Source organism: Pyxicephalus adspersus, chromosome 6 (assembly GCF_032062135.1).
Source record: "Pyxicephalus adspersus chromosome 6, UCB_Pads_2.0, whole genome shotgun sequence".
Lineage (NCBI taxonomy): Eukaryota > Metazoa > Chordata > Amphibia > Anura > Pyxicephalidae > Pyxicephalus > Pyxicephalus adspersus.
Window position 1 is genome coordinate 44,588,562 of NC_092863.1, and position 24,405 is coordinate 44,612,966.

Here is a 24,405-nt window from a genome sequence, read left to right on the forward strand (position 1 = left end):
CACGATTGTTGTGAGAGCAGTAACTAAAGTAGAACAGGCAAACATTCAGCATCTTAGTTGAAGAGTTTTTTTTTTTTTTCTTTCCCTCCCCCACAGTTGACCGAGACACAAGTGATGTTCAGAAATACAGGACAAAATGAAAATACTATAATACAAAAAAATAGAAAAAAGAAAATATGTATTTACAGGAAGGTAACATTATTCTGATGGAGGGAGCGATGAGCGCAGCAAGTTTTACATGCAAGAGTCCGAGGAAACCGTTAAAAAGGCTGCGCACAAATAAAGACATGGGGTTTCGAAACGTTTCAACTGTCCTAGGTCACTACATTGATCAGAACCAAATACAGTCACTTAACAGGCCATGAATACATCAGAACGAGCACACGATACAGTGGATTTGAACTGAGGCTTCACTTTGCTGGGATGGTTTAGTCATATAAAGCCAAAGATGAAAGTGCAGGACATGCAACAGAACACAGCAGGCCAGACCTGATCTAGCCTTGTTCTGTGAATATTTAAGCTTTCCATAGAAAAATGATATATATAATATAATTATATATATAATTTTCATATTCCCATCCTAGTCTTGCCCTCTGCAACATGAAACGGGAGAAATGGAATTAAATACGATAGACTATGGATATATAGCGAGTAACTCACACACTGGCTTAGAGCTAAAAAGTCACTTCACACCACAGAAGATATTAAACTAAAAAACAAGAACAGGAAGGAGAGCTGGTAAGAGGGCTGCACTGCTCCCCATGGGGTCTGGTCCCACAGGTTTCAACAAGCTGCAATAGTCTGTAGCTCACAGGCCTTTACCATCACATGCTACTTTGAGCTGTAAGCAGGCCAGTCTGAACGATTCCAGGTTTCCTTATGATCCCACTGCCACTCTGATTCTAGTCCGCTCTTCCTATAGGAAAGGAGTCCAATTGCTGAGGGCTCGTTTGAGGAATTAGGAGATCACATGGACGACTTGCCATAAAAAGTTAAATTTCTCTTGTTATTTTTACACAAATTTCATTCATTTGAGGTCTTTCAGTTGTAGCTGTGTCTGTTAAAGTTCATCCAGGGTACAGAAAGCCAAAGTGAAGAAATCCTGCCAAGTTTGTCCTGTTGTCCTCTGCTCCCATCATACCTCAAGGAAGCGTGAGCTGCTGGCCTTGGCATGGAAAGGTTCTGACCACATTCGCCGCAAGTCACCCTACAAAACACAGGGGTAAGAGATCAGAAACAGAACTCTATACAGGTCTCGAACTCATCTTTCAAGACAGCTTTAGGAAGACGTATAAAGGGGGAAAAACACCACCTTCCAAAAGAGCAAAACAAGTGCACACCTACAGAAAAAGCCAGACATCACATACAAAACGATTGCTAAACAGAAAAATAAACACACTAGATATACACGACAAATGTAATAAAATGGACTGGGACATAGAAAACGCAACAACCACACACCAGAAAAGTGGTGCCTACCTTTAAATAGGCCATAGTGAGAAGCGGTAATAAAGTAAATGGAACCAAATACAGCAAAGCAGGCTGGGCTGCTCTGTGAATGCGTGAAGCCACTGTTGCCGTTAAAAGTCCTATTAAGAAAGGAGAGTCATGTTAGAAATAAGGAGTAAAAGGATACACAAGGTGTGTTACATTGGTAAAAAAAAAAAAAAAAAAAAGGCTTCCTTTTTAAAATTTTAACTAAAACATTTGAAAACCTGCCATGTTCACTCTGCATCTTGACTTGTTTTTAACTAGCCTACTTACCCACAAAGTACCCAATAAGCGTGCAATGGAAGTATGAGACCTTCTGCATTCGTCCAGAAATATTGGCAGCCCCTGGTGCACCACAAGCGTCAGTGGTTGCCTGTTTTTTGTAATTATCATAACGCAGAACGAAGCACAGAAGTAGACCTGGCATCACAATGTCTCCTATCCCAAGCATAGAGAAGTGGCTCCCTGTGGAACTACAAAAAATACAAACATTAAAAAGATATACTTTACTACAATAAAAAGCTTATTGCATTGATCAAGTGACGTCAATAGACCTTCTGGATTACAGAAAATTTACATATAAACATAACCAATAAGAAACCTACCTAGGGAATACTAGTTTTCCTGGCAGTGACAACCGAGGTACATCTCTTCCAACATTAGGACCAAGATGAAGCTTTCTGGATAATACATCCAAAGGATTGTCAGCAGGTTGGGTTGCCACTTTAACCATCACATTGCTATTAAATATATAGGCAGAGAAGAAAACCTGCATTGGAGAAAGAAAATGAGTTGCATGGTGGAAAGAAATGTGGAAAGAAACTTTTTATAATTATAAATCTTATTTTATGCTGCAATTCCTAATCAGTTTATTTTCATCTTGTTTTACATGACAATCTATTTGTTATACTCAACATCTGTTAAAATGTAAAGAAAAAAAAAAAAAAATCAGCAATACACGAATGGAGCCTTTGCCAATCAGTTTTGCTCATGGAATAATTAAGACATCACAGGCCAAACAAACTGCTGCTCGGCTATATAAAATGTTCCGTTTACCAGTTCAGAAGGGCAGCACGAGGATTAGGTAAGAATTCCAGGTATTGGGTGCCAACACAAGCAGAGGAGATGGGGGAAATATACCAAGCTTTTGTTTATTATGGATTTTTACAGTCATAGTAAAAACTAAATAAATATCAGTTTATGCTAATTTAAAAAAAAACTGATCAAAACCCTTGTTTAATTTTAGCACCCATAGAAATATTTTTTGGTTACAGTGACATAAAAATTACGTGCATTTTGACCTTGATTTTTTTTATTTCAGCATTACTGCATTTTACTTAAAAAGGCAATTTTTTGCTTTGCTGAAAGCCATACTTTCCCTCAAATCTATTACTATCATCTCTCTACCCATCAACAAAAGAAGCGTAATGGGAAATATGATCAATTATTCTATTGTCTACTCTTCAGCTACACCTAATGGTCACTGGCAGCAGCTTGTTGCAGGATGAGAAGATGCTTGTTTGACATTGCTACTTGTCAGCATCGCAGGTACCCCTAGCAAACTACTTTGAGCAGCCTGGAAATAATAAAAAACAATCTCCCTAAGGCAAGAATCATTTTCTAAAAAAGAGGGAGTTGTTACTTAAGTTAAAGAGGGAGTTGTTACTTAAGTTATAAAGAATTGAATATATGTACAAAAATCACACCACCTCTACTTACCCAAAATACATCATATATGAGCAGCCCTGAAAGAAGCAGACAGGACACCTTCAGGCTAGGCAGGCGCACAAAGGCAATCATTGCCACACAGAGTCCCATGGCAAGGGCTGAAAGATCAGACAACATTATTCTGTTAAGAACAAATGCATTGACCATACAAACAAGCGGTTTTGTTGTAGAGTAGTGATCACAGAACATTTCACAATGAATGCAGTTCGGGTGGATACATTATGCCCGTACTACTTTATTACAATGTCATATTCTACATAAACTGCATTATTCAACAGAATAGTGTAACAATATAGTCTATTATGGTAGCCCAAGCTACTTACCATCCATGAGCAGCCAGTGCCCTGTCAGCACCCAAATAAGAACTAGCATTACAGAAAGTGAAAAGGAGAGAAGTTCTGCAACTGTAAAACGACCACAGCACCCAAATGATATCCTATAAAACAAAAAGTAACATTACAAGATTAGGGGGAGGGAAATGATCTATTTAAACATCCACTCATTTTAGCAGCACATTGAAATGAATGTCTTACTTTTGAGATAACGGTCAGCAGGTAGTTAAATCTGTATTGAGCAAAGTCAGGGAAGAGATGTATATCCCTGTGCAACCCTAGGCTAACTTATTATGACATCCCAGTAACATTCTACATTGAATGTAAGATTTATGTGTAATGATTGATGGGCGTGTCCACTAAAGATAAAAGGTTATTTAAAAAAAAACAAAACAAAAAAAACACACACCTCATTCTTCTAGGCAAACATTTTCAAGGAAACACATTCAATAATGTTTTGTTGAACTTGTATTTAAAAAAAATAATTGGTTGGTAAATGTCAGGTGCTTAGCCAAAATACACAAGTGCCAGGGCTAAACCATAACATCTGACGAACAAAATGTATCAAGACAAAAGCGTTTTTGATAGCGGGCTTAAGAGTTAGACCTGCCTGCCCATCTTGGGCATCCTGGGTCCCCAGAGTTCCTTAAGCAGTAAGAAGTGGCATGTTGCCACCAACACTGACCACCAATATTCACCATGGACTACCACTGACCTCTAAAGTAAGCGAGACAACACAATCTTCACTTTCTTCATTTCTTTTTACAGTTACAAGTAAACATCAATGTTCTTTACAATGATCTGTACTGAACATTTCTAGCTATATCACAATTAGGCTTTATTTATACACAATTAATATACTTATTACTTGTTATATTCTATAACTTATCGGATTGGCTATACATATACTTTAAATTGAATAAAAAAAGAAAAGCTTGATTTCCAAATATTGACATATGGAAACTAGGACAATAACCAAAGACATCAAAAGATATCTGCAGCAAAAAGTAAAGAAAAAAGTTGCCTAAAGCAAGTACATTTCCAATGAACATCATCCCTTTGGTTTGGACATGAACTGTGCCACCTTAGCACCAGATTTCTTTCATAGACAAGATAGTGCTTCTTGGATAATACTCAAGCTTTTGCTGCAACAGAAAATCTAAAAATTGTGCCACATTAAACAACACTGTGAGATACAGAGAAAATAAGAAACTAAGATTGAGGCTGTAAATATTTAGAAAACATAATTTTGCTATGGTGACCGACTAGCATATACCTACTTGTTCTGAGTTGAGCAGGGTCTGGTTAAATACTGGCACATGGGAAGCAACAGGAAAGCAAATGCTATTGTTGCAAGAACTAAAAGAAAAAAAAAAAAAAAAGAGATATTAGTAACTGTGCTACAAGTGCCAACTTTAATGACCACTATAACGCAAATAGACGGCACTCACCTGCAGTGCAAATAGTGAACACCACTTGAACAGAGTCAAAGAAGAAAAACATAACCAAAAGAGATACCGAGGCTCCGATAGGAAGGAACAATGCCTGAGTGGAGTCAATAGTCTGGATACCTGCGGAGGAATAATTCCATGTCAATAAAACATCTCTCTAGCACAATGGTTTATCCAATGTCACAATGCAACTCAATTCCTTTAGAATACTAGGGACGCAAACACTTTGCCACATTAAAAAAAAAAAAAAAAAAAACAGAGGGAAAAAAACCAGCATCTTTGAGTAATAAAAATATGAAAATCACAATCACGTATTGCAACAATCTTTTTTTATTATTATTAATAAATCACTGTTAAAAGAAAAGTATGGAGATGCCATTATTGACTGACTCCCTTTCTGGAGAACAAAAATATGAAGTTTAGAACGATAAAAATGCTGTAAATGTGTCAAAGTCTGGCTCAAAATTCTAAGTAAGGAACAACTAAGGTAGCTAGTTTTTACAATGGATCAAAACTTATTAAGCAGTTGAAGCAAGGCTACAAAATACTACAGTATTACTGTACTAATACTAAAATTTATAGCTTTGATGACCAATATCCCCATAATGTCTTCAGATATGGACCATTCTAGCCAGCCCAGTGCATCGTACTGCTGAAGTACTGGAGTCTAGTAAAATGTCACCAATGCATTGGGCACATTGAGAAAGCAATTGCCTTGTGTGCTGTGTCTGCTTGTTTATTGCATGGGGCATGGACCGGTAAAGCACTTGCATGACATTTTAGAAGATGCCAGGAGTATGATGGGAGATTAAGTGCCACTAGAATGTATCTGAATTATGTACTTCTGAATGGGTGTCAGGGGACTATATCATTCTATTTAGAAAGAAAATGCATAAAAAGATGGTATTTCTTACTATTATTGGCGCTGTTGCCGCTAAACGTTCCTGGAGAGCTACTACCATCCTTCTCCTTGTCTTGATTTTCAAAGTCCATATTAAGAGACCTAAAAAAAAAAAACAAAAAAAAAGTTACAATATAATATTTCAGACATTCCTGCATTACCTTCTAATGTTATCACATTAATAATATTATTTATGTTCTAAAAAGAAAGGCCTTATCTTGGTTCTGATAGTAGTATCAGATAAAACAACTTATTTTTATTGGTGCTGAACAGAAAATAATTAACTGGTAAGGCACAGGTCGCTGGTAACAATCTGTGTGTTTACTTACACATTATATATGTGTGTGTGTGTGTGTGTGTGTGTGTGTGTTATGGAAACACAGTAGTGCTCAGACACCAGCACAAACACTGATTCTCCCAATTCCCCACCTTCTAACTAATCTCTATCTACCATAACCCTAATGATACTCCTTTATGTGAGCAAATTCCAGTTTGATTTAGATAACACCAGTGCAAGACTTGCAAGTATGCATACCATTACCCTTTCAACATTCACTACTTTTGACGAAATATGTTTTAAAAGGGAAAGTGTTTAGTGCCATCTGCAACAACCCTAACATTTTCACACATGAAGAAAATTGTTTAAGCATGTTGCACTGAAACCAATTTCATGTAAATGGGAATTGTGAGGTACACTCAACAAAACAAGAAAGAGTGAAAATCTATCTAAATTCTAAAACAGTCATCTATTTCAGCTTAGCAGTCCTAAAATGTGAAGGAAAGGTCATGATTTCTGTGAAGATCAACAGATATTTCTCTGTAAGGAAAAGTATGCAGCCACCACATCTGAGGACTGGCAAGCTATAATATATCATCATTCTGTTCTGGTCTCTTAAAACATACAAAGTAACACGAAAAGAGAATAGAATCAAAGTAATTACTGCAAAAGGAGGGCAGCACAGTGTCTCAGTGGTTAGCACTCTAGCCTTTGCAGCCCTAGATCCCAGATTCAAATTTCAGCCAGGACACTAACTGCATGAAGTTTGCAGGTTCTCCTCATGTTGTGTGGGTTTCCTCCGGGTACTCCAGTTTTCTCCCACATTTCAGAAACATGCAGTTAGGTTAAACGGCCAATGCACAAATGCAGCCAGAGAGCAACTTCCCAAATCTGCCAACACTTTTAGTCAAAAAAAATAAAACACCACTAACATATCAGTCCTCATGACTCTTGCATTCATTAATTGATAGCTGGATAAATGCAGCCTATATTTTTAACATTAGGAATGGAGTCTCTATACCAATGGAGGTTGGTGTCTTTTTTATATAACCGTTATATTGCTTAGGTACCTGGAGTAGCAGATGTTAAATGAGTTCTGCTCACCTGGTGCGCTTTCACTTGGGCCACACGAGCCCCCAATCATTTCCAAGGGTTCTAGGAAGTGTTACTTTTCAACAGATACAGAAGGATTTCAAAAATGGACCTGTCTTTACACATTGTATTACATGCTACCAGGATTGTACTAGTTCAAAAACACCAGCTGGTACTTACCTGAAGCTGCCATAGACTATTAAAAGGATTGAGATCAAGAATGTGGAGACTTGACTGGAGTCCACCAGGGAATATGCCCTTTAGACAAAACAAAAAGACAACTTAGTATACAAACACTGCACATTAAACCAAAACCAAAATAAAATGTTTCAATATGCAAGAAAAAAAAAATGTAGGTAGGTAGGTAGTAAAAATGGCATATATCAAATTTAGACCTAGGAACATGTACCATCACATAGATTAGAGTATATAAAGAGTAAATACTAACAGGTTTTGTGAAAAGGTAACCTGTCATAAGATAAATATAGCTCCAATTGTGGACCTTCAGAAAATTATAGTGGCCTGCTACCCAACTAACCAACTTCAACAGGTAGTAAAACACAAATAACAGTTTGCAAAGCATTACATTTAGTCTGAGATCTAACCTGCACTCCTTAGGTGAAGAATCGGTAACTAGCATTTACTGAAAGGCTAAAAATTGCATTTTTTCATGTTTGTTTTACCATCCAATTAAACTCAATGAGTGAGAAATGGACTCGCTAACTGAAAATAGAAACAAGGTGTTGAGGCTTAGCCAGAAGCCAGGGAACCCAGGCCTTAAAATGAAGGTGACGTAAATAAAGAAAGGAAATAAAAAAATTTTTGTTATGTATCTAGCAAAATGTTTGGGTTAAAAAAGTGTCCCAGCAATGGATATTCTGCTTGGTAAACTTAAAAGCTCTGTTGTAGGTTACTGAATGTCATTTTTTGACCAGGACTACTCTCATCAAGCATATGTACACCACTTAGCCATTATTTGCTGGGAAAAAAAAGTAGCTCAAAATCCATTGGTGTAGCAGAGTGGAAGAGCTGGAATTCACACTGGCTAATCTCTCACTTGTTTCACACAAGTATATACAAGCCCTAGTAAATGCTAAAACCTGTAAAACCAGATCTGACTTACGAAAGTAGCATAACCAAGTTGCATGCCTCAATTTTGAAGAAGCTCATAACAATATCACCACACACACATTTATGTAGGAGTATAAAAATAAGTATATAAGAGAGAGATAAAGTGAGACTCAACATCACACGGCACCATCTCCCTGCATTTAGACATTGCCAACTCAGCTCATTGAAACCAAGCATCTGAATGAGATAGAAAGAAGGGTTAAGTGACTGACTGCGCCATGGTTGTTGGTACAGGGGGGTTGCTCTGAGTATTTCAAAATTGCTGATCTGATTAGCACACAAGCATCTCAAAGGTTTACAGAGAATGGTCAAAAAAATAAAAAATAAATATGCAGTAAGCAGCAGCTTCTATGTGAAAAAGTGCTTTGTGGAGGTCAGAGATGAGTAAAGAATGGCCTGACTGTATTGAGCGGATAGGAAGGAAACATCAAGTCAAATACATCAGTTATGAGTGGTTATGCAGAACACAACTAAGGGTCCCACTCCCAGGCTACGATTTGCATGGGTTTCTGTAAATTGGACAAGAGAAGAAAACAAAAACATTGCCTCATCTGACGAGTCTCGATTTCTGCTGGAGCATTCGGACGAGGAGGTTAAAATTTAGCAACAACAACATAGAAGTATGGATCCATACTGCCTTTTATCAGCTGTAGTGGTGTAATTGTGTTGGGGGTATTTTCTTGGCATACGTTTGGCACCTCATGTAAATGTAACCGCATACCTTAGCATTGTTGCTGTCCATGTATATCCCTATTATGGGTGTAACATACCCATCTTCTAAGGCCTACTTTGCAGGATATCATTTCATAAAGCTCAAATTATCCTAAAATGTTTTCTTGAATGTGACAACGAATTCAACTCAAACAGCCTACAATGTTACTAGATCTCAATCCAGGAGATACATACTTCAAGATGCCTCATCTCTTCTGTAATAAAAAATGCTTATATAACCATTACAATCTTTACTATGTACATTGAGCTGGACGTGGGTGCGAGTGTACAGTGCAAACATATACCAAGATAAAATGAACTCTCACACATACCCCAATTACCTCCTTAACATATGTCCAGAATGTTTTCTTAACATTGTATAGAGCTGGGAAACACTAAAGCCCTATTATACTTTTTGCTGTGAGTACCACAATAGAGAGATTTACTTTTATTTCCTGTGCTAAAGACACAACAGAAGAGGAGCTAAAATCTCTCTAAAATGAACAAAATTTAATCCCATAAATTTGTCTGTTTGGATTTTCCCATCACCTATTGTTGGGAGGACAACTCAGAATGTTGGATTGAGCTGTTAAAGTGAAGCTAGCTTCACCCTAATCACTAAGCTAAGGGAACAATTACCACTTCTTCAAGGCACTTATCTTTAGTGCCTTCAAAAATAAAGTGTAGAAATGTGGAATAAACTAAAATATAAAATATAAAAAGGAGCTTGAAGGCTCACCTGCTGGTTGTAAAGGAAATGAAAATATATATATATTTATCCTTTGCTGAGGTGTCATTGATGCAAACCACTGAACCAATGGCAATTTATAGAACCTAGGTGTCCTAAGTGCTAGCCTCCATCGAGGAAAAGAATAGGGAGTCATCTGAAAAAAAAGACAGCCAGGAGATCTGTTTGTGAACTAGAATGTTCTGCTTTGATTAAAGTGTACACAGGCCACCCACATCAGCTAATAGTGTAACACGACTGGAAGATGAGGAGTTTTAGGAACTGGGAGGACCCCGCTAATGGAAAATCTCCATGTAACGCGGCAGTGACATGAACACAAAAGGAGACCCACTAACTCCCACTAAGGAAACACGACATCCAGTGAACACACATTTAGATTACTTTAGATTTCCCCAAAAATAATCATTTGCAAACCACATACTTTTGTTGTGACAGGATTGCTTCGAAATCCTAGCCAGAAGACAAACCTTTGAAAAGACAATGTTCTTTTAATGACGTGGTTTATATATATATATATATATATATATATATATATATATATATATATATATATATATATGTAAGCAGGTTGGCCTGTGATTTGCACATAAAAGTCTCACATCATACCTGAGGGTAGGAATGCTCATATAGTAAAACAAAAGTAAATCTTTTACTATATAATATAGTAATTATATAGTATATACTATATATTATATAGTATGTTATTTCAATGGCAGTTTTTTATATTTTTAATTCTAGCTCCTGGAGATCCTTCTTTAAAGACTCCTATGAAATCATTCCCTGTTATACAGTAACAGAATTCTGTCCTTGTCTCATCACCCTGTCTAATGGAGGATACAAGTGGTGATTCCAACACAACAAACTAAATCAAGGCTCACTACTGTCACAATCCAGAATCTCTCACCGAGAAATGTCAAGCAGCCATCACTGCAGAAATGTACATATTGGGTGACTACACAGAGGTGCAAGAAATCAGCAGCATTAAGAAATAAAAATAAATGTGGGCAATGGGGAGGGAAATCATCTAAAAATGAATTATTTAAGCAAAATATAAATCTGATACTGAGTGTTTTACAAACAAAAGGTCATCGAGTTAGTGTTTACTCCTACATCTATCTTATGTTTTAATTGCATAGGAATTAAAGAATAGAGTATGGGAAAAACCCAAAAAGCTGTTTTTGTGGTATGGAAAGTACAAGGCTCCTTTCATTTTGTAATTTACATGGGAAATGGACATCTCAGTACTATTTCAGGAACACTAAAGTTGACATGGCACGCACAAACATGCCTCACGCTACTATGATTAGGATGAAACCTTTGTTTTAGATCAAGTTGTATTTTGAAACCATGAAGCACGGACATATACGTAACTATTCACCCACAGGACTAAAAACACTTCTGTTACAAATGCGTATATATGAAAACATTTAGAAGAAATCAAGTGAATAAGTCTGCAATCATTTTGTGCCACAACTACTTCAGCTTCCACCCACATACTCAGACTGAACCTTCACAGACAAAAGCACCACCCAATCCTGTCTCTGAACTCTCAGCTCTGAGGCCAAATTGATTTTAATAACTAGTTTGCCAACTCAAGAGTTATTTGTGTAGATTTTGCAGGCAGGGGTTTCCACCACTGAGCAGCTTCAGAAATGCCAGGCCAAAACACAGGGGGCTCTGTCAGCTAGGACAATGAACACATTCTCTTCTGTTTCCCACAACAGTCAATGCTCCCACTGCAGTCACCTTCTACAGTCCAGCTCGAGCTTGTCACCCACAGGCACACAATGCACATCAACACACATTCACAATGGCCTAGGGGTACGTGTGTGCCAATGCAATAGGACCAGCAAAAGGCCAATCAGACAAAGCTTGCTCAAGACGAAACGTCAGTAGCTGTTGAAACTGAATCCCTTTAACACCAGGGGTAAGCACTATCACACCAGTAGTATCTGCCAATGTTGTATGAATCCATAATTCCTACAAAACAATGCACATATAAACATATCTACATAACATACAAAACATTATTATAGTAGCTGCATATACAGGCACACACATTTATGTCAGTAATCAGCTCTCTAAACACCAATACTGACATCATGAAACTAATTAGGATTACCCCATGTAAAGAGGAGGTGAAAAAACACTCCACAGACAACTACAGTGTGGGCTGGTAAAAGAAAAATTACATCGACAAGACAAAATTTCACAACCTTTTACTTTAAACATACCATGGCCAGCTGTATATAATGGTGGCCCACAGATATTATACTTTAGGAGGAGTGGGGGGGAACAGCAGACCAAAAGCAAGGTTCTACTTTATTATATATTATATTTATTATATTTATTATTATATATATTTATATTTATTATATTTATTATTTATATTTATTATATATTATAGTTTGAATGGTATTATACTATTAGATGTTTTTATTGTAAGGTAGTGAAAGTATCAGGGAAGCAAAGTGGACATTTGAATGATGGCGATGTGGACACATTTTTGGAGACGGATAGCTGATAGACCTATGATTTTTATCAGTTCCTTGTATTAACACAGCACAGGGAATTAGCACCTTTTTAAGGATATCAATCATTATTTCAAAACAAACTTTGTTTAGACTTGAATTTTAAATTTCAAGAAGACAGACATTGTGCATCCTGAAGCACTGGGAAACGATTGTTTCACATTACATTGTAACACATTGACAACTGATACACCGGGGGTTTTTATATAATGAATAGTATTTATTTTACCTAATTTTATATGATGCATTGAAAAAGTCTATATATAATCCAGTAATTGTGGGTGGGGTAGCACTGTATACTTTTTCTTTTTTGTTACATATGTTCGGTTTAGCACTATTTTTGGAATCAGCATTATTTAAAATAGTCAGGAGAAGTAGCACAGTATTCTAGATCATGGTTTGGTTTAAACTGTTTATTTTGGGTATGTTGAACCTTGGTATGTAGGAAAATATGCAATCTGGCCTCAGAAGAAAAAGATTTGACAACCTTCGTCTATACTTCCCAATGATTATAACATTACAATTTTATAGCACATCAGAAGTAGACAGGCTGCAGCATAGAGTGATCTGTATCTGACATTTGTTAACAATTATCTTTACAACCATAGGCTTTACATGACTGGCATCTACAAGTTAGCTCTGGATAATGAGCAGCTTGGTGAATTTTGACAGCTGGGCAGCGATCAAGCATGAATATTTATTGCAGAAGGAACATTGCCTTTCCCTTTCTGCAATAAGGACCTGCATGATGACAACTTTTTAAGGTGGAACTTTAAGGTGAATGACACAGGAAAAATATAAGTAGAAGCAAAAATCTCCCATTTTATTTTATGTACAGTAATAGTTATCAATCTAAAGGCTAGTTACATTTCATAAAGTAAAACGAGTTAAAGTGAATGAGTCAACACTGCAATGTGCATGACAACATCTGTCCCTGGGAGAGGACAAGGATCATTCAGAATAGGAGCAAATGTCAAGCTACAGCAATATCTCAATTGCCTTCTGTGTGCTGGGCTTTAAATGTAATCTCTATATATAGAAATATGGGACTTGCAGTTCCTGGTTTACGAAAGTACATGCACCAAATCATTCTTTATGGCCCTTTATTTTGTGCACGCTCGAAATGGCAATAAACAGGAAGAAAACAGCTAGCAACTATATGTTCAATTGTAAGGCAGATACAGTGCCCATTTCTACATCAGGTTTTTTTTAGAACAGGGGTCGGCAAAAACTTTTATGGCTTCTAGGCCTTTGCAGGGGTGCGCGGAAGCACACCAGGCCAGACTTGGAGTCCCGTCCTAATGGCTCCACCTCCCACCAGGGAACACCACCTTAAGTGAAATCCTTTTAGGGATTTACCTTCAGAGAGCGTTCCCTAATTACCAGGGCGGCGAAAGTATTAGGCCTGCAGCGGTAAATAGGGGAGCTACACAAAGGAGGTGGCACCAGAGCTCCGGCAGTTCCCAACACCCCCTGGCAGATCCGGCTGTAGGCTGAATCGGCCAGGGGGTATTAGGCCGGAACAAACTACCGGCTAGGCCGTATCTGGCCTAAAGGCTGGAGTTTGCCATCCCGTTTTAGATGAAGGTTTTTGGGAAAGCAGACAAATTACCACTTACAAGGATAGCCTGTCTATAGGAACAGATGCAACATCATTTTAAAGGTCCAAATTTAAAATATGAAATGAGAATACTGTAACATTTGGACATTTATTTATTCTTAATAATAACAACCCAGGGGGGTTATTTCTAAAAAAAAAAAACTGTTTGTTATTTAACATTTGCAGCATATGATTTTCCTCCCAAGTGAATGTGTGTTAAAACTGAACTGAAAAATTTACCTGTAGTGAATATTTAAGCAATGTCACATTTACTGCTTTATAAACATGCCCCTTAGTATTTAACTGATCGTTTATAGGGTAAAATGTTTAGCAAGAACTCTTCTTGGAATCAGAGACTTGTCAGTGCAACACCAACATTCTGCACAGGTAACCAGTGGCCTAACTGCCCCCCATAGTTGTAATGGAGCTGCGAGTGCTGACCAATTCTGTCTAAACTGTGCAGCTGACGCTTCCTACTTTGTTTCTCCACCCATACTAAATGGTTTTTTTATAGTATTATCAATTCCGCATATAGTAGTATGAATTGTGTAGCATCCCTGAACACAGGGATGTTACATCTGTTCCTTATATACTCAGAGCATGAAAAGTCCACAAAATAATTGAAAACAGTGCACTGCCCGACTAATATGTTAATATAGGAGTTGTTAACCTAACCTGGCAAAAAAAATGGTACAACGAAGTAGGCAATGCTTTAGAAGTACTTGTCAAGTACATCCTTGTGGAGCCTCCTGGGATCTTGCCCATTTTATTAAAATCAAATCCCATACCTTACCAGACCATATTTTACAGATCTGTGATGTGCATGTTTTATTTTTAATATCCTACTTATTTAGGACAAAAACATACACATGCACACACTGGGTCACAAATACAGGCATCCCAACACACCATAGATTATGAATAGCACATTTGTGAATAAATTAAAACAACCCTGCCTGCACATTTTCTTATCCTTTTGGTGACCCCAGTCGCTGCAAGAATTTACCTGTTAGAGAAGATGTCCTACTATTGACTTCCTCACTCATAACCTCATCACACACAGGGCTCCAAGTCTTTACTAGAGCTGCCGCAACTCTCCGAAATGGTCTTCCTCATCCTGTTCATATTCAGCTTGCTCCTACTTTCTGCTCATTTAAAAGATGACTCAAAACCCATTTTTTTTTCAAACTACCCATCTTCTTCTGTATTTTGAAACCGTCACTACATGTCTCCTCCCCTATCATGTGTTAATTCCCCCAACTCCTCGATAGTAAGCTCTTCAGGGCAGGGTCCTCTCCTCCTCCTGTGTCACTGCCTGTATTGGTCATTTGCAACCCCTATTTAAACTTCAAATATTTTAAATAATTTTATTACCATCTACTTACGCAACATTTTTGGGAGGTGTTTTAAATAATGGTGTACAATTTCATCATGTGTTTTGTTTTTGTCTTGAATAGTTTCTGTACAAAGTGTACCCTTTTAGCCCTGGTAAAAGGAAACTGTGCAAAATAAATACATAGATAAATAATAATAACAATAAAACCGGAGTTACTAGGGCATCGGTGACATTCCATCTTTTGACCAATTTTATAGATAAGTGGAATAAAGGCAGAAGCAAACACAATGCTCCAAGCAAAAGTAACTCATAGAAACTTTTGATGTAAAGCTTTCTCTGCTTCTACAAAGTGGCCATTTATATGCCCAATGATTACATTGCATGCAATGCTCCTTCTTGATGCCAAGTGACATGACAACTTTTGCTGCCTTCAGGACCAGGCACCATCAGTCAGAAATCAGGATTAAGTTTCACTTATTGCAGACTTTGAAAGAAGGGTAAAGAAGATTGACGGGAAGGAGACCAAAAGTTGCAATTAAAACTCAATACTGACAACCCTCCTTCCCCAATAAATTAAACACACACAAAGGATATGATCATTGCTAGACACTGATATTAAATACCCATTCCTGCCAAAACATTTGCATTTCTGTCCATCCAATTCTTTAATTGTATACTCCATGCCTTATCAGGTAGATAACATGTAGGTTAAATTACTTACAGGTCTGCCCCTCACCCTGTGACTGTACAGTGAAGGAAAAGCAGTAGACAGACTTTCTGTCTCTCTCTGATCTCTCCCTAGCAATTTGCAATTTTTGGAAACATTTTAACTTGAAGTGACACTGTCCGCAATCTGAAGGTCCAGATAAAAACTGCCTATATGAAGTAAACACCTCTCCTGCCAACAAACCCCATTTCAAACTAGGATTACTGGCTGAAGATTACACAGAACCAAACATTTTTTGCAGTGCTGGTCTTAATTCTCGAGTTCAACCTACAGAACTGTACAGTACTACTGATCACTGGCCTTCATGCAAGTGGCCATTTCTACAGACTTTCTTGTTGGCCTTGTGATTGGAGCAGAGTACAGCAGCATGGGCCGCGGAAGAAGTATTGCTTCCTAATAGGAGGAGTTTTTATTTGGCTTTTCAGACCGCTGACAAAGTCTTTTTAAATGGTAGGCAAGATGTGTCATTCAACACAATTTAAATACAATACTATGATGTTAGACTTAAAGGCAGGGTTTCAAGGGAAGAACAAAGCCTGGAACTAACAAATAATAAATAGGCAAACACAGATATTGGATGTTACATAACAGAAACTAGCATCAAGGAGTCCAAAGCTTACAGCACAGGTTACAATCTTGCTTTTAAATTTGATTTTAACATCATAAAACCTTGTGATGCTCAACACTCGATTGATGTAAAGTCATAGTCAATGTCATAAGTGACATTTTCAGGATTCTGCCAGCCCCTCCCAACACTCACCATTTATTTATACTGCATAGAAAAGCACAAAACCCCAATCATCTAAAATAAGATAATGAAATTGTAAAGATTTAAAAAGGAGAGAACAATATTTTGCTGGAGCATTGATTGAGTGGAAGTATGTTCATGGAAGGAATGCAGCAAGTATAATGCAGTACAGTTCAATTCCCCCTATGTATGTGAAGTCAACCCAAAGTTTGAAAGAAGTAGTGGGGAGTAAAGGCTATGACAGTGTATATAATATATAAACAAAGAGTAAATGAGTGGGAAGTTTGGCAGAATAGGGGATCATTTTGTTACCTTTTCTTTCGGTTGACAGATTATTTTTTAAGGAGACATCACTGGTTTGGAGATACATTATCAGAGTATGCAGTCTTGTTAATGTCACATTTCCATCCTGTGTGTCTGTATTATCTTGTGCTCATACCTTCAACAGAACATACTGATTCCACTTATTCTGTGACTGAATGTGAAAAGACTACAATAAAAGAACATAGGATGAGAATGGGACATCATTACCGAGAGAGCGTGTTGGGGACTGCAGTACTGAGGAGGCAAGCAGACTGAAAGGCACTAAATGAGCAATGACTGTGTAAAGGTGTGCAGGAAACTTCCAGTACCAGGCAGAAGAGGGGGAGTTGTTCTGAGAGCTGCTAGGGAGAAAACAACCAAACAGCAAACTTGGTGTGTATAGCTGAATAGGTTCATAAAGCCTCCAGCACTCTATTGTTTTTCATACAATACAGAAATGACAGCTTTGTATAGTGGATGGGCCACGTCACTCCTGACTGGATACTGGTTACTGAGGTGTGTCGGCTGGATATGGAGAAATGACCAATGGGTGCACTAGAGCATGCTCGGTTCAGTTAAAGATGGAAGCCATGGAAACTGGAAGGGCACACGTTATACTTTATTCTAACCCTCCCCCATGTGTAATGCCAATCACATAAAACATAATATGTACTAAAGTGCATGTCACAGGGAGAAAATATTTTTAAAGTCAATATTTATGGGTAACAATTTATGCCAATGTGCCTCCTTTATAAAATGTTGGACATAATATTTTATTTTTTTTACTATCAATACATTTTTTTATATTATGTAAAAGAGTGGTAAAACTTTTTTTAATTGAAAGGGAACCCCCCACCCCTTCTGCCGTGGTGGTAAATACTAAATGGGAAGCCCATGGTCTCCTGAGATACGTCACGTATCATGCATGGGCAGCGCAAGATCGGGTGACGTAGGAAGAAGAAACCCAGAAAAAGATGGCAGCACTGGGACGGCACAGCACCAATTGGACAAAGATAGTGGAGTGATTGACAGCTCTCCATCTATAAAAGGTAAGTGTAATTATTTTAAATAGTTCCGCTTTACTTTTACTAAAAAAGTTTAGTAAATGCTAAAAAGAATTTTGTAAAATTTCAAACCAAATTTGCTAATTTAAAAAGGTATAATCTTTTTGTTGGAGAACTAAACTGTCCATTTTTATTCATTATTGTAAATAAATGTGATTTTTATTTATTTAACCAAAGCTTCAATAAAAGAATACTTGGTAATACTGCCAGGAAGGTCAATATAGTCAGACACATTCTGTTATGGGTTAACAACGCTCTGTCCCTGCCCCCTCTATCTATTCTGGGTTGTCACAAAACTTTAATTTCAAATGGCATAATTTACTACAATTATCAAAAAGCCTTCCCTGAACAATAACATGCACCCACCACTACAGCATACAGAGAGGAAGAAGCCAAAAGACTGACTGGAAATCAGAAGTGCAGAGAGAAGTAAAACAAAATGCCTAATGCTTATGATACACAATGCAGAGTTGCAATGCTAGGAGCACACTAATTTATTAGGGCTGTATGAGACAAAATATTGAATGTATATTGAGTAGTCATGCCTATTGTTTCTTAAGGCAAGTTTTTAGCCTCCAATTATTATGGAGACTTACACCATTTTGTGTATTGAATCTTTAGTCTTTGTCAATCTAGTGTAGAAATAAATACAATAATCATACACAGACTTTAGAGACCTAAGGGGTTACATTTGAAAGCCCCCTATCTGTTGCAACCACTGGCCTTGCAAATAACCATTATACATAATAGTTTCTAATCCGCAGTTGGTGTTTGCCTCACCCTTACACCCAAACCCACCTTTCTTGGTAATTATTTTTTGAAGATATGACTAACAGCTACTCAGAATTTACCTGTACTGATGGTAATAAGAGGGCCCACCTACAGCTTAGCTTGATGTTTACATCAAACACAACAGTCTTATTATTCATGTAATAAATCTCACACCCTGTGACACACATGGGTTGGAACTACATTAGAAAAGCTGCTGCTTTCGAGTGATAAACAAAGCTTTGTGTTCAAAGAGACTAACATACACTATTAATAATGCCTGACATAGCAATGGTAGCCTTAAAGTTTGCAGGGATTTGTCTTGATCTATGTACAGAAGAGTTTTTCAAACACAACCTAGCAAATAGTAAAGAGAATCGACCATAAATAATAAAAGCGGTCATTCTCTAGGACAGGAAACTGAGAAACAAGCAAATAAGATGTCACAGCAAACCGACTTATTATTAGGAGCAGGGAAAAGACATTATATTTGACTAAACATTACAGTTTGGCTGACTAATCTCAGGTGAATATTATTTGACAATTAAACATGTTTAGTACAAAAAAAAAAAAATAAATGAAAAAAATTACAGGTCTAAGAAACAAAAGTGTGGAGCATCAGCTGTACAGCCTGGCGTGCCTAGAGCTAGAACCCAGCCAAGACCACAACTCAGCTGTGGTAGAAGAGTAGTGGAACCCATTTCTAATACAGCAGCCCAGTGTTGAAGGTTGCTTGAGAAGATAACAGGAATATAAGACACAAACAAAAATGTTACAGGGGTTCCAACTATATCTGTCCTACAGCACCAGACACTTTTTTTTTTTTTTTGGTCTACTTCTTAAACTTTATATACTAGATCCTAACAAAATAATTTAATATGGTATAAGTCAGGTATGTGATCTCTGTAGTACAATTCATTGAGGCTGGCATCACACTGTTGAATCGCTTTACCTAATGTATGTCAACCTGCGTTGCCATACGACCGCCCATTCATTTTGGATTGGCTGCCAAACACCACAAGTATATGGCGCACATGCACCGTTCTTTCCAGTACATCACCGACTCCGATACTTCACTTATTCTTTGTGAAAGAGAACAGGTGTCCTGCTTAAACAAGACTACATGCCCTGTGTTTCCTTCAGCAGCTGCTGTTATAATGTGCAGACCTGAGCCTGCCCTCACATGACAAAGTTGCTTCTACACTAAAGCTGTGTTGTCACTCTAGGATCACAAGAAAAAGGGATAAAATATTTCCAGCATTTCAAAAAATAAAAAATAGTAACCTTACAGAGGCAATTTAAAGGAGGAACTAATCTCAAAAATCCCCAAAACAACAAAAATACACTTACCTTCAATCTGGCAGGGCAGTCCCATCCATCCGGAGGTCTCTTCTATTAGGTCCCGCATCATCCCGGCATCGGTCTTCAGGCCGGCGTTCCGGGCGCCAACATCTTCTCCTTTCATTGGGCTTCTTCTTCCTACATCACCCGTCCCGGGCATGAGATTAGGTGACATAGATGGAGAAAAAAACTTGCTGATCCCCCTGTCCATGCGTGAGATCTGCAATTTTGTTTTCTTTTTGTCAAAAGGGCTCCTTCGGCGCATGCCCTGACATCTCAGGCATGCGCAGAAGGGGTCCTTTTCACAAAAGGGAAAAAAAAAAAGAGAGAGAAAGACTCCCAGGATGTGCGACCGGGAGGCGGCGCTGCACCCGTTTTTTTTAAAGGGTGTTGCGCTCAAAAAAAAAAAAAAAAACAAACTAATTTTTACTATACGTAAAAGGGTTGTCTACCCTTTTATGAAGAGTGAAATTTTTGAGTTTAGGTACACTTTAAGATATGACTTGCAAGTTTTTGAAAGTTACTTTGTACACTTTCACTTACTTCCCCAGTCTTTAGAAATAAGTAAACCTAGGAATGTCCAAGATATAGAAAGACATGCTATGAACACAACTACTATCGTTCTTCAGTACTACAAGTCTACTTGAGAAAAGAAAGAAAAATCAACAAAACAAACATTCTATAAGCATCCGAATATTCTTTTCCACAAACACACCAAGGTGTTCCAATATAAAATGTATGGAAAAATAGTCTATACACGATCTATGCTGGCAAACTATATCTAACATACAAACATTTACTGCTATATATATATATATATATATATATATATATATCTGGCATTCAAACGGTTTCTGCAGGTGAATATTCCTACTAAAGGTGTTTTAAAGTACAGTATATAAAAAAACTGCAATAACTCTTTGGTGAATGTCACATTGACAGCTTTTTAAATTTCGCCTCCAAGTTTTAGTGATCAAAGCTTTGACCCAATTTGCAAACTATATGTACATATAGTATGGGTACAAGTGTACAATATGGTATCTTGTACTATATAATAGAAAATGAAATGCAGGACACAATATAGACAGCACAGAATTATATTTTATATTTACAAAATGTTCATTTTGGCATAGCAGGGTTTTTTAAAAGCTCTCATGTTTGATGCATTATAAATTGAGTAGGAAAATGAAAGAAGGGTATTTATATAGCACAAAATTTACTGTTTATGTTGCCCCCCTCCAGCTTACTGAAATGAAAGATAAAGAGAATAACATCACCCAGATCCCATGGAATGGTGACCACTTTAAATCTCATCTTCCTGACAAGATTTGTAATACTCTACACCTCCCAGATCTCATCACCTTGCCCTAGTGTTCAGAAGCCGAGCAAACTATTGAACTTTTATTATCTTACACCTTTTTTTTCTACACTTTTTTGCATGCAACTCAAGCAAAAAGGAAGTGGAGGCAAACTTATACAGCAGATCTCACTCTAGGTGCAGGGTGTGCTTTGAAAGTTTTATTGTTGTCTGGGACATCAAAATGTAAATCCTTGCAGCTGTCATCTAGAAAAGGTTTCAGAGGTTTTAATCTTTTTTTTTTGCTGGTTTAGGGGACTTTCCTCTAAAAATAGATCTGACTGATGCATGCTTTGCTTGATTTAAAGTATATTAGCCCTATATGACACTAGATCATAACGAGGACCAAAATATTTACAAAGCAATCCCTTTTTATATCACTAATATTTATATTACTAATAGTTCAGCAAAGCTGAACAAAGTCACCAGTTTACTATATTAAATATCGACAACTCATAACAAAATAATGAATGAACCACAAGTGTTCTGCAATGCTCTGTGCGGGAACAATGGACATAATTATCCAAAATAGCGATGGCCACCAATTCACAAATCCTGTGGCATCTGCGAGCGTCCACAATGGCACCCATGTTAATATTTTAGAAGGTTTCCTTTATACCAGCGCACAGGACAATGTGCAAAGCACGATAATCCCCAGCATCACTCATCAAGATATAGACATGTTACGGTAATATCGGCAGACAATGCTGCTGTGTATGCCGTACATCACACACAATATTTACCAAGCATCGGTCTGCCAATATTTCATTCTTCTCACACACAGATATGAAGGTTTAATGATTTAGATCAGGTGTGCCCAACAGGTGGACCGTGGTTTACCGGTAGATCTCAAAGCACAAGTAGAATGCACAGCCCTGCCCTTCAAAATAAACTCTACCGCGCACAGGAGGTAATAAATTTGTATTAATGGTAGATCATTTTGACTTGGTCATTTTAAAAGTAGTTCGCAAGCCAAAAAAGCGTGGGCCCCCCTGGTTTAGAATATAAACATCTATATACTATGAAAGAGGTAGGTGGGTTATAAAGGTAATGATTTCCTTTACTACTCCAGGAATATAAATTAGGCTATGAGAATAAAAAGTGACCAGTGAAAGCATTTCCTGCAGCGTAAGTTGTAGTCACCTCAGTGTATATATCGTCACATTCATGTAAACACCCCGAGGATCCAAATACCCACATTGGGCCCTCAGAATCCAGGAATAGAGAAATGTGTATTTGCTTATCTCATCCCCTTACAAAGCAGAAGTGTTGTATTTACATTGAGAACCGGCCCCCTACCCTTAGCCATGGCAGCCATTGTGGTATGATTGCAGCTACTTTCTTATCTCTCCCAATCCTCATGTTGTCACCCTTACACAATGATTGCTGTGGGATGAGGGGGACATGAGGAGTCCAATACAACAGCCAGGAAGGAGCAGGCCCCGGGACTTGGAGCTCCGCCGCTTCATTCATGGCCTTTGTTTACAAACCTATCCGGCCGATATGCTCTGCGATCGTCACCACATCCAGCCCGATCAGCGGGTACGATCAATACCACAATTACACAGCCACCTTCATTCTCCACACACAGCCCTGCATCTCTCCCCGGGGCTCAGCGGACCACATCCCCCGGGGTCAGCTAACACCACCGGGGCTGCCCACCGATCTACCACGACCTTCTGTATACACCTCCCCTCCGCCACCCCCCCCCCAGCCCGGGGCCCACACAAAGCACGGCGGCCCCATCCTCACCGCACAGCCTGCGGGGGCCTACAAAACACAACACCGCACACAAACCTCCCCTAACACCGGCCTCCCTCACCAGGAATAGGTCTGCTCAGCCATGGCGACGGCGGCGACTGCTACTGCTGCTCCTCCGGGGGGTCAGGGCTCGGGCCCAGTGTCTGTCAGTGGCGGCTCTGCGGCTTCTCACACAACATGGCGACCGGGTCTCACGATGCAGAAGGTCTGGGATCCCGGGGAGGTAAGCCCATGGCAGAGACAGGAGACTAGAGCTGCAGCTACCGAACTTGCACTGGCGGATAGGCCACGGCTGCGCGCTCGTGACTGGCGAACACCAAGCGCGTTCCCGACGGCTCTAGAGAAAAGCGCGCAGGCGCAGTGAGAGGAGAGCGCGTCACGTGACCAGTATAATTAGGCCCTCCCGCCCATATGATGTCACTAGTAGAAGTGCGCACACACAGAGAGAACATAATAAACACAGGAGGCTGATACCTTGTGCAACCTTCTCCATGTTTACCGGGCAGATACAATCCTCTAACCTATGTTTAGTGTTTATTTATCCTGACAATAGTCATTATTATTCAGCCTCCGGTGACAACAGAATTCTTTGTGAAAGGGGAACTTTGCAAATCCGTCAACCAACCGAGTCCCATGCACTAAGGCTTTTCGCTCCATCCAACGCCGCCATCTTTATTTTAGGTTGATCCTGACGTCACCCAACCGCAGGAACAAGATCTTCCTGAAAAAAAAATGCATATGTGCGGGATCGGGCACTTGTTTTATTTTTACATTCCACAAAGCCAGAAGCCTCCTAGTATATGTGACTCAAGTATCCCAGGAGGATGGGGGTATTATTGTTATTAATATTTAATATTAAACATGATTTATATAGCCCCAACATATTACGCAGCGCTGTACAATAAATAGAGCTTGAAAATAACAGACGTATACAGACAGTGACACAAGGAGGAGGAGAGGACCCCGCCCCGAAGAGCTTACAATCTCCTTCAGTCTTTACTTAGGAA

General features: G+C 38.5%; 1 protein-coding gene across 1 annotated transcript; it reads right to left on the reverse strand.

Moving 5' to 3' along the window:
- Positions 1-53: 53 nt before the first annotated feature.
- SPPL3 (signal peptide peptidase like 3) lies at positions 54-23,734 on the reverse strand. Its single transcript, XM_072415513.1, has 11 exons — positions 23,460-23,734; positions 7,453-7,530; positions 5,917-6,005; positions 5,003-5,122; positions 4,832-4,910; positions 3,543-3,655; positions 3,211-3,317; positions 2,097-2,260; positions 1,765-1,964; positions 1,480-1,589; positions 54-1,207 (listed from the first exon to the last, which is right to left on the reverse strand). Exons 1-11 carry the CDS (start codon positions 23,480-23,482, stop codon positions 1,136-1,138), a joined length of 1,155 nt encoding a protein of 384 aa, XP_072271614.1. The 5' UTR covers positions 23,483-23,734; the 3' UTR covers positions 54-1,135.
- Positions 23,735-24,405: the final 671 nt, after the last annotated feature.

Coding starts and splice junctions, on each gene's coding strand:
- SPPL3 (XM_072415513.1), bottom strand. CDS start 23,482: ATGGCTGAGCAGACCTATTCCTG. Junction 1,965..2,096: donor GGAAAACTAGTATTCCCTAG/GTAGGTTTCTTA, acceptor TATTTTTTGTAG/TTCCACAGGGAGCCACTTCT. Junction 1,208..1,479: donor TCACTATGGCCTATTTAAAG/GTAGGCACCACT, acceptor TGTGTTTTGTAG/GGTGACTTGCGGCGAATGTG.